General features: G+C 57.0%; 1 protein-coding gene across 6 annotated transcripts in view; it reads right to left on the bottom strand.

Moving 5' to 3' along the window:
* Positions 1–2,212: 2,212 nt before the first annotated feature.
* The window catches only part of PROC (protein C, inactivator of coagulation factors Va and VIIIa), an 11,701-nt gene continuing 3,512 nt past the window's right edge, over positions 2,213–10,401 (bottom strand). For 3 of the 6 annotated variants that reach the window (XM_046657841.1, XM_046657843.1, XM_046657845.1), the window contains 7 exons: positions 9,446–9,612; positions 7,892–7,916; positions 7,634–7,771; positions 7,336–7,470; positions 5,151–5,290; positions 4,082–4,199; positions 2,213–2,892 (listed from right to left, as the gene is read on the bottom strand). In XM_046657841.1, the coding sequence (XP_046513797.1) occupies positions 2,315–2,892; positions 4,082–4,199; positions 5,151–5,290; positions 7,336–7,470; positions 7,634–7,771; positions 7,892–7,916; positions 9,446–9,612 (1,301 nt within the window). In that variant the 3' untranslated portion in view covers positions 2,213–2,314. Of the gene's footprint in view, positions 2,893–4,081; positions 4,200–5,150; positions 5,291–7,335; positions 7,471–7,633; positions 7,772–7,891; positions 7,917–9,445; positions 9,616–10,401 lie in introns of all 6 variants that reach the window. The other 3 variants (XM_046657840.1, XM_046657842.1, XM_046657844.1) reach the window with 1 other exon arrangement.

Below are 10,401 nucleotides of genomic sequence, written 5' to 3' on the forward strand. Positions count from 1 at the left end.
TGCACCTTTGTCAAAAATCAGATGGCCGTTGCTGTCTGGGTCTATTTCTGAATTCTCTATTCACCTATGTGTCTCTCCCTCCACCAATATCATAACACACTCTTGATTACTGTAGCTACATTACACGTCATGACACTGGTAGAATGATCCCCCCTAATTTATTCTTTTTCTAAAGTGTTTTAGCTATTCAAGGTCCTTTGTCTTTCCATACGTATATTTTATAATAAGCTTGTCTGGTGTATGAAAAAAAACATGCTGAGATTTTGACAGGAATCGTGTTAAACTTATAGATCAATTCTGGGAAAATTGACATCTTTACTATGTTGACTCTTCCAATATCTCTCCATGTATTTAGGTCTTTAATTTCTTTCATCAGCATTTTGTAAATTTCATCACACAGCCCTGGTACATGTTTTGTTAAATTTATATCTAAGTACTTCATTTTCTTTAAAGTGACAGGAAGTGGTATTGTGTTGTTAATTTTGGTTTCAGCATGTTCATTGTTAATATATAGAAATGCAATAGATTTTTATGTGCTGCTTATTTATTTTGATGCTCCTTCTTTGCTTTCTGTTAGATCAAGCTTTCTTGGGCTGGCTTAAAAGTTTTGTTGTTGTTTTTTTTGCCCTTAAGACCATTTCCAGAGACTTTAAATGTTTGTTTTTATAATTTTCACAGGCTTCACTGGGGAACTCGTCAGTAGATCTCCTTACGCTGCGATGCCAGAAGTTATCTCACCTGAGCTAGTTAACTATCTTGACAGAAAACTCACCTGGGGAATCTTTCACAGGGGCAAAGACGTCCAGCATACTGTCCCTCTCTCAATCCATCATGTCGCACTGCAAGTATCCGGGACACTGGCCTATTACACTAATGGGCAGACGGTCCCAGCCCTGGGCCTGGCTTCCTCCCAGTTCCAAGCAGCCCCGCCTGTCCCTTTGCCGGGTCTGTAAGGAGATGGATCCTGCAGGCCCCTCTCAGGCATGCCCCTTTTCTTGTGCTTGCACGTGGGTAACTCAGAGGGTCTGGGTGTCTCCTCTGGCCTGTAAGCAGCAGCCATGGTCCCGACAAGCTGAGTGTAATCACACGTCAGGGCCCCCTTTTCTGCTGACTGATTTGTGCTATACTTCCCGAGACTGCTGGTCTTCATTCTCACAGGCCCTGAGCATCTCAGAACTAGCACCCACCCCAGCAGTAAAGGTCCTTAAAGATCATTTAGTCCAGTGGCTTTCAACCCCAGTCACACATTAAAATGACCTGGGGAGTTTTTAAAATATCAATATCTGGGTCCCCTACCCTAAATCAATTAAACCATCATGTCTGAGGGTGAAACTGGACATAGCTGCTTTGGAAAGCTCCCCAGGAGATTCACATGTACAGCCAGGATTGAGGACCAGTGCTCCCATCTAATCCCTTCATTCTTCTGATGCCCAGAGAAGTGGATTGCCCAAGCCCACACAGACTTAGATGAAGTTTGACTTTAGACTAATTGTCTTGGCTTTGTCTCGCCACTATCCCTCTCTATCAGGTCCATCCTAACGTATTTCTGTGTCTCATCCAGTAATGCCTATAAGGCTGGGTCAAGACAGTGCCTCTTGATTACTGCTATTCATGATTATGTAACATCGTTCTTAAATAGCTTCCCCAGCTACACTGTGAGCTCCTTCTGGGCGGAACCAATCTCCTGGGTGCAACCAGACCTTCTGGGCCTCTGGCCACTTCTGCCACAGGGCCGATGATGGCTCCACACCAGCAGGTGCTCAAAACAGCTGTCCTCCAGGAACCGCGGAGAAGAGACAGCAGCACCCGAGGTGGGGAGTCAGATTTAGACTTGAATCCTGGTTCCACCCAGTAAACTTTCCTGAACCTCAGTTTCTTCCTCTGTAACATGAGCTAAAAACCTCTCCCTTCTCAGCAGGGTTTACCGTGCTGCTCCAGCTTCGGGATCCCTGACTTGCACAGGCTCCTTCCAAGGCCCTGGGAGGGGCTCTCACAGTTTGTAGTCACATTTTTTATTCTTTTCCATAAAGAGAGCCCCCCCCCAGATGTTGTCAGCTTCAGACCCCACAAAACTTGGATCTGCTCCTCCCCACCCCAGAGTCGCTGTGGGGGCTCCATAAGATTGTTTGTAAAGTGTGGGACATGCAGCAGATGCTCCATAAACTTCCCTCCAGGAAAGCCTAGAAGACGGATAGAGAGACAGAAGCTGGTGTGCTTGTTGCATGCCCCATTTAATGTCCCATACACTGCCATTCAACAACCCAGCTGCCCTTCAAGAGTGGCCTCTGGGGTCCAGACACAGGAGGGAGGGAAGCTAAGGCACCTGGCTCTTGAGGGAGGCCTCGGCAGCCCTGATGTGGCCATGAATCCAGTCGAGGTAGCGGCTGACTTTAGTGTAAACGCCGTAGTTGTGGAGGCGCCCACAGCCTTCACCCCAGCTCACCAGGCCCACCAGGAACCACGTGCCACGGAAGGGGGCGACCATAGGCCCCCCACTGTCACCCTCACAGGCGTCCCTCGTGTCCCCGAGGATGCCGGCGCACAGCATGTTCTCAGAGACTAAGTTGTGCATGGTCCGCACGCACTCGCTATGCGGCACCACAGGGACCTTGATGAAGTTGAGGACGAAGGTGCGGTTTCTCTTGGTCTCACTGCGGTAGCCCCAGCCCGTCACCACTGTCTCCTGCCCAGCTTGGGTGAGCTTGCGCTCTGAAAGGCCGCTGTCCGGGAGGCAGATGGGCACGATGGTCTGCGAGAGGGTGGCAGGCCGGGCCAGGCGGAGCAGTGCGATGTCGTTGTCGCTGCTGCTCTTGCTGTAGTTGGGGTGCATGATGACCTCCTGGATGTCCAGGTCCACCTCCCCATTCTCCCGGCGCCGCAGGTCATACTCCCCTGCAGGGCAGAGGGGTGGTCAGAGTGGGCTTGGGGGAGGCCAACAGGATCACTGCACTCATGCAGGCCCTGGTGGGAGGCAGGAAGTGGGTCCACAGCTGAAGTGGTCACTGCGTGTCCCAGGGACTGTCACGGGGGCCACTTGTCTGTACCTCAGATCCCTATCAAGGGTAGCAGCCCATGGGTGTCAATCCCAAAGGGGCAGTATGCTGGTCTGAATTCAGGACTCGCTCACAGGCGGAGAGTAGGGCCTGGGAAGTAACCAGCAGTGGGCAGTGAGCAGGGAAGCCCAAGGCTCCTAGAAACCTAGGACACAGAGCAGAGCCACACAGGAAGGTGGTGACTGCAGCTGGAGAGACACAACTCTCCTGCCAGCAGAGACATGGCCTGAGCACAAGGCAGGGGCACGCCACGATGGGGTGCGAGGTTAAGAGCAGCAAGACCCAGAGGGGAGGGCCAACAGGACCCAGGCAGACTAGGGAAGAAAGATCCGGACCCCACAAAGAGACAAGGTCCTCTCAGGCAAGGCCGATGGTTCCTAGAAGGGGCGGGGGGCAGGGAGGAGGCGCTGGGAATTCCAAGTGGAGCCCCACTGGAGGCCACTGGCCATTGGTTGTGCTGGAGGTAACTGCAGAGAGTGAATTTGGTCATTCTCAACACAGCTTTTCCTTCTTTTTTGCATAGAGAGTGGAGTGAGAGCCCCTCCAGAAGCTGGTGTAAAGCGGGCTTGGCCTGGGGACCCTGGACTACTGCAGGGAAGCAGCCGCTGTTGTGGCAGACGCCAGGGCCCCGCCGCATGGCTCCACCCTCATCAGTCTATGTGAAGCCTGGCTCTGAGCCGGCCATGTGGCCACCTCGTGGGTCTCTGTGCCTGAGGGTGCCGGAGGCCCACACACGCAGCCTGCCCCACCAGAGAGTGAAGAGGCAAGTGTGTGTGTAACCCCCTTGCCTGCAAACACGTGTGTGTAAGCACCAGGGCCCAGATTGGACAAGGGCACCAGAGAATGCCCTGCCTGCAAGATACCAGGTGTCCCCGTGTCTGGAATTCCACCGCAGCAGAGGCGGGGTGGGGGCACTTGGGCCTCTTCCCCCAAACACCATCCGTAGAGCTCAAGCAGCCCAGAGACCAAGGTCCCCAAACCTGCCACCCTGTCTCTGGTGGCCCCTCCCGCCTGGCTCCAGCCCGCACCGAGCCTGACGATGAGCTTCTTGGAGTCCTCCATGCAGTGGGCCGCTGTCAGCACCCAGGAGGTGTGGATGAGCACCGCTCCACAGGCCAGCTTCCTCTTGGAGTCCAGCAGGATCACCTGGAATGGGGGCGGGGAGGGGGACGTCACAGCACTACCTTCTGACAACTCCCAGTCCGGGCTGGGCCTCACCACAGCCCCTCGCACGGTTCTCAAGCCTGAGTCACTGGCTGCAGAAGGAGGTCTTTCCTGGGTTCCCTGGACATAGGTATGGGAACCATGGGCATGGACTTACAGCCCTCTTCTGGTATCTTCTATTTCTGCATGTTTTACAGAACTGGCCTGTTCCAAGGCATCCCCTGCCTTTGCCCACACTGTCCTGCAGTCATGCTCAGCAGCACCCAGAGAATTCTTCTCACCCTTGGGGTTCAGGCCGAGCCTCGGGTCCTCTGAGAAGCCTTTGAGGCCCCCAGGCTGCCTCAGGTGTCCCCCTCGGGGTTCCCTCAGCCCCTGTCCTGCTGGCCGTCCTGGCTCTGGTCCCTCTGGGTTGCTGTGTGTTTAGGGGCCTGTCCCTCCCAGAGCCTGGTGAGCTCCCCAAGGCCTGCCCATCCCCCGCTTCTTGATGTCTCTCCCCCCAGTGCCCAGCAGAGAGGGGGCCAAATGAGTGCTAGTGCCCATGGTGAGGCTGGAGAGGAACTCAGGGGTCGACCCTCCCTCCCAGCCTTCGCCCACGCAAAACACTTCTCCCATCAGCAGGGCCTCTGCCTGAAACCCCACCAGCAGAGCAGCATCCGTCCAGCTCTTTGTAAACTACAGCTCTCCTTCCTGCACATTCGCCAAGCACCGGGCCCCCTGCCCTGTACCTGGGATACCCCTGCACCCCACCCTGCCCTGGCTGCTCCTCTCCCAGTGGGTTCCCTCCAACTTTCTCTGAATGCCCCCCTTGGCACTCTCCACTCTCCCTACCCAGCAAAGACAACACGTCCCCTCCCCATCTGTGCATCCTGAGCAGGAAGGGCTCAGTGACCCCTGACCCAGCCGATGAGAGGCGGCTGCCGCCTCATCTCTCACCTGCCAGGGGCTGTCTCCCCATCTGGTCAACTGCCCATTGACGAGCCTCGGATCTAGTTGGTCTGCTTGTTCTGTGTCACGTTTCAGGTTCTTGCGCCTCTTCTCAGTTCGCTTGCCCGGCCTCCCACAAGGGAACATCACTGAAAGTAGGGGGAGCTGGTGAGTGCCTGCCGGGCACTACTCCCAAGGCTGCCATCCCATCCTTGTCCACCTCTGGCCTGCAGGCTAGTTGGCCACATTGTAGGGTTAAAAGGGTAAATGATGCTTAGATACTCAATTATATTAACCTGCAAACCCCTCGAGTTAGTCAGTCAGTCAACAAACAGTGCCACCTAATGGCAAAGATCAGACACTGCCTTAGTCACAGCATCATGAGCTTGCTGTGTCTTTGGGCAGGTTGTTAAATCTAATGGAGCTCAGTATACCTCAGGGCTGTTGGGAGCATTCTCTGAGATACATAAGTAAGGTCTCATGCTGGGATGCTGCCAAGCTCCTAACAGAGGTGAGAAACTATGGGGAGGAGGAGGTGGGCATTCCTGGAGAGCCTCAAAGTAGCTCTCAGCATGGTTACGAGGTCCTCTGCCAAGAGGAGAGAGCACATGACAGAGCCCTGAGGGCTGGGAGGTCTGCCAGGGGCTGCCTGTGAGGGGCCCTTCCTGCTAGGCTGAGAGTTGGAGACTTGTAAGAGCAATGGGAAAGCACCAGCGAGGGAACTGCACCATGCAGAGAATGGAGACACGACAACAGCAACAAAATTCCAGGAGCTGGACAGCAGGTGGACATGGCAAATGACTTGGCCGACTGAGAACGCAAAAACTCCAGCCAGTGACAGGGGATGCCAGAAGCAGAGCTCTGACCACAGGCTCCCAGGAAGCCTCAGGGCTTCTGAAGGACATGGTATGGGGGGCAGGGAGGTGCAGACAGGAATGGTGAGAGTTTGTAAAAGAAGCTGCTAGAGCCATAGACCCCTGTCCCAACCCCTCATCAGTAGCTTGACTCTCCTCTCTCACCCCTGCAGAAGACCACAGGTGTACTCTTTGCAGAGGGTGAACCAGAGACTGTGACCTTGGGACTCCAGGCACTGCCACAGGAAAGAGTGGCGTGCAAGGCTGACCAGAGGGAGTCACGCAGACATCTGCAGCAGACGCCAGCTCCCCTTCCCCACCCTGCTCCGAGCGGCTGGAAGCCAGGCCAGAACCACCCAAGCCTGAGCTTGGAGGATTCCTCTCCAAAATCGGCCTAAAGTAAAGACCTAAGGGCCTGGGCAGCAGAGGCTCGCCAGTGACCCGGGCCTGCGGGGCCTTGCAGGAAAGCCCACAGGCTGACAGGTCCACCAGGCATGGCTTTGCAACTTCCTGAGAACCTCTACTTATTTCAAAATAAAAAGTTAGAAATTTTTTTCAGTAAAAGGATTGGAACATAAAGTTGTGGGAAGTTCCCCGAAAGAAGAACAAGTCAAAGAGATGGAAAATAGAAAAGATAATAAAAGTAGCAGATCCCCCAAGAAAAGAGATCTGAATACAGGAGGTCCAGAAAGAGAAGAGAGAAAGCAGAGAGGAGATCATCAAAGAAGTAACTGAAGAAACACTCCTCGAAGTGGAAGACACGAATTTCCACATTACAAGGGTCCACCCAGGGCACTGCACAACCAATGAAAGAGACCCCCGGCAAGGGACAGCCCGCTGAAACGCATTATAGGAACTGGAAAACTCTTATTTCTTTGTACATATATAAATTTGACAAAATTAAAACATATAAAAAGGAAAATAGAAAAGAAGGCAGAATCGTGGGTCCTATCTCTTCTCTGAGAAGCCAGGGTTGAAGGGGGAATGGGTGCTGTGATGGACAGATGTCTTAAGGAAATGGAGCCATACAACATAGATGGAGGAAGGGGCTGGAGGCCTGGCCCCCTGCATCCTCTCGGAGTTTGGGAGGCGAGCTACGTATGGGTTCAAGCTCCAGGAGTTGCCCAAGGTGAGCGGGGGCACCTAGAGGAAGGTGGGCAAGCCGGGAAAAGAGCAGGCGGGATGCCGGGGGCGAGGGCAGCCTCCCTCCTGCCGGCTGGCCGCACTGCAGGGGTACCTGGCGGGGCAAGCCCGTCTCCCTTGACTGGGACTCAACCCCGTTCCTCGCTCACCCCCCGGAGCCTCCCTGCGCCCCGCCGTCCCTCCCGCTCGGGGCTTACCTTCAGGCTCGCACTGCAGGTGGTCGTCCCCGAGCCGGTAGCCGGGCGCGCAGCCGCAGCTGCGCCTGTCCGCCTCCTCCAGGCAGTAGTGCGCGCAGCCGCCGTTGTCCACCGAGCAGTTGGAGAAGCGCGCCTCTGCGCGGACAAGGAGGGGGCGCCGGAGGACACCGGGCACGGGGGCACGGTGGCACGGCGCGCCTGGACCCCCGCCCGGCTGGCCCCCACGCTCGCCGCGCCCCGACGCCCGGCCAGCCCCCGGGACCCCCGCGCCCCTGCCGGGCCGGGCCGGCCCTCTCACCGTGCACGCAGAAGCGGCCCTCCCAGCCCCGGCTGCACTCGCAGCGGAAGCCGCCGATGCCGTCGATGCAGGTGCCCTGCCCGCAACACGGACTGTCGCACGGGTGCTCCGGGGGCGGCGCCTCGCACTGGTCCCCGTCTGCGACATGGGGTGGGGGTGGGGTGTCACTGGTGTCACCAGCCTCCTCCCAGTCCCCACAGCGGTCCAGAGACCCCGAGGGGGGCGGGCGCCGCAGCCAGCGATGAAGAGCTCACTCACCGTAGTGCTTGGACCAGAAGGCCAGCTGTCTCGGAGAGAAGGGGCAGCGTCAGGGGCGGTCCACCCATCTGCGTATATGGGGAGCCCACCCGGTGCCTCCTGGTCTGGCTCAGATGGGGCAGGGGAGCCTCTAAGCGGGCAGCGGAGGGAAGGGCTTCCAGACAAAGAGGGATCAACCCCTGCTTGTCGCCAGCCTCTGGTACACCTGCCCCCTGAGTAAGGCGAGGCTCCTCGCTGCCCCCTCTGCCCATCTCCACCCCACATCCTGGGCACAACCTCCCTCCCCTGTGTGGCTGGAAGCCTGCTGTCTGGACTGTGTCTCCCACCACAGCAGACTCTGCAGTGGAAGGGACCCAAAACTCCGGCCAGGCTGCTCTGCCTCCTTCCAGCCCCCATGACTCCTCCCAGCTTTTCCCATCTCAGGCACCTCTGGTCTTTCCCTAAGCCAGTGTTCTCGAAGTTGAGCGAGCACCAGGATCTCGCTGGGGAAACACAGACTGCCGGTTCAGAAGGGCTGGGGCAGCAGGGCGTCTGCTTTTCTAACCAGGTCCTTGGTGGTGCTTCTGCTGCTGGTCCGGGACCACCACACCCTGAGATCCACTGCTTTGCGCCTGTGCCATCAAGCCCCCCCATGGCAGCGGCCCCGTGCATGACATTCACGCCCTGGGAGACCTGGGGTAAGGCGGGGAGCCAGGGAGGGATGCAATGTGCTCAGGTTGCTCCTCAGAAAGTCTTTGTGGCATCTGCTGAGGAGGCCATTTGTGAAAAGAGGCAGTGCGGGGTCTGGTCAAGGAGGAGGCAGCTGAGGGCAGGATAGGAAGCAGACCAGCGTTCACCCTTCAGGCCTGAAAGCCCTGAACAGGAAGGGGACCCCAGATGGTGGCACAACTCCAGGTTCTAGTAGCTGAAGTGAGCCCTTGGGGATGGAGGGGTCCTGAGCCTCATATGAGGAAGCCACCTCCCTTACCAAGTGCCTCTTTTTGCCTCCACACCCCAGGGCCACCCCCACAGGGCCTGGGGGCCAGAGAGGACACAAACTCTTTCTTCCGATCCCCTGAGCAATCAGATTTTTGTCCCCTGAGAATTTGAACCGAGGCACAGAGTGAGTGTAGTAAACAGACCTCGTGGAGTCTTGGGTCCCTTGCATCCTGATCAGCAGGTGCATGGGTGGAAGCAGAGATGGCAGCCTTTTGGTCACAGCAAGAGAATGGGGGAGGCAGTGGTGGCCAGGTGGGGTGGAAGGCGGACCGAACTGCCTACAGAGGAGCTGGGTGGGAATCTCAGCCTAAGGCTTCCCCAAACTCTCTTTCCTGGAGCTAATTGCGGAGTTGTTACTTGCAGTCGCGTGTGCCCTGACCAAGACCATAGGGCCAGTATCCTGGTCATTCCACTCGCCCACCCCCAACAAGCTGGGAGGAGAAGGTGCCAGCGCCCATTGCCTCCAAGGACTCCAAGAGGCCCTCAGCAGTCGGGCCCCAACCTCCTCCTCCAGGTCCAGCTGGCCCTCAGCCCACCCCTGAACCTCATCCTCTGAACCCAATTGGGTGGCCTTACTGTGTCGTCCAGATTCTGGAAAATCTCCTGGGCCTCCTCGAAGTCACAGACCTCTTCCCGGCACTCCCGCTCCAGGTTGCCGTCCCGTAGCTCCTCCAAGAACGAGTTGGCGCGCTTGCGGATCCGCAGCACCTGGTGGGCACGCTCGCTGCTGGCGAACACTGAGTCTGCTGGGGGAGGGAGCGCACTTTGGTGGAGGGGACTGGGGTTAGCCCCGCTGGGGAGAGCCTGGGCGCCTCGGGACTTATGACTCCAGGTAACGATGCTCTCCCCTGCTCCTCTGCTCTCTTCCTCCACACGAAGCAGACGGCCAGCCATCGGAGGACAGGAGACTTGACCACTGAGACCTCCCTTTGGACCCCAGCCTGACCTCTGTGTGACCTTGAGCTAGTGTCTTTACCTCTCTAAACTTCAGTTTATTCATCAAAAAAGTGAGGATGAGATAATCTCGTAAAACACAGTACAGTGCTGGCCCAGAAGAGAGCGCCACATGACGTGTGCTGTTGTTAAGACTGCAGAGCGAAATCAGGCTCATCCTCCCCCATACACCTGTGCAGCCCCTCTTGACACCGCCCCTCCACCCTCCCTCCCCTTCCCTCATGGAGCATTTCCCATGCCCCTCCCCTTGGCAGGTACACCTGCAGAGCAGCAGACCTGTCACCTGACATCACCAGATGTCTCCTGGGCTCTGAGCGCTGTCTGTCTTGGGTACAGGGGCACAGCTAGGATGGAGGGAGCAAGTTGCGGGGTGAGCAGGAGAAGCTCAACAGGGGATGCAAAGGCCAGGAAAGGAAGGTATGCCTGAGCCGGGTCTGGACAGATGAACCAAGTGGCCTACAGGTGGGTGTGGGGGGAAGGGCCCCCCAGGCATACAAGCAGCTCAAGAAGAGGCACAAATGTAAGAAACAGCTGGGTGCGGCTCGGGGGGGGGGGGGGGGGGGGGGGGGGGGGGGGGG

Source organism: Equus quagga, chromosome 4 (assembly GCF_021613505.1).
Source record: "Equus quagga isolate Etosha38 chromosome 4, UCLA_HA_Equagga_1.0, whole genome shotgun sequence".
In the NCBI taxonomy this organism is placed as follows: domain Eukaryota; kingdom Metazoa; phylum Chordata; class Mammalia; order Perissodactyla; family Equidae; genus Equus; species Equus quagga.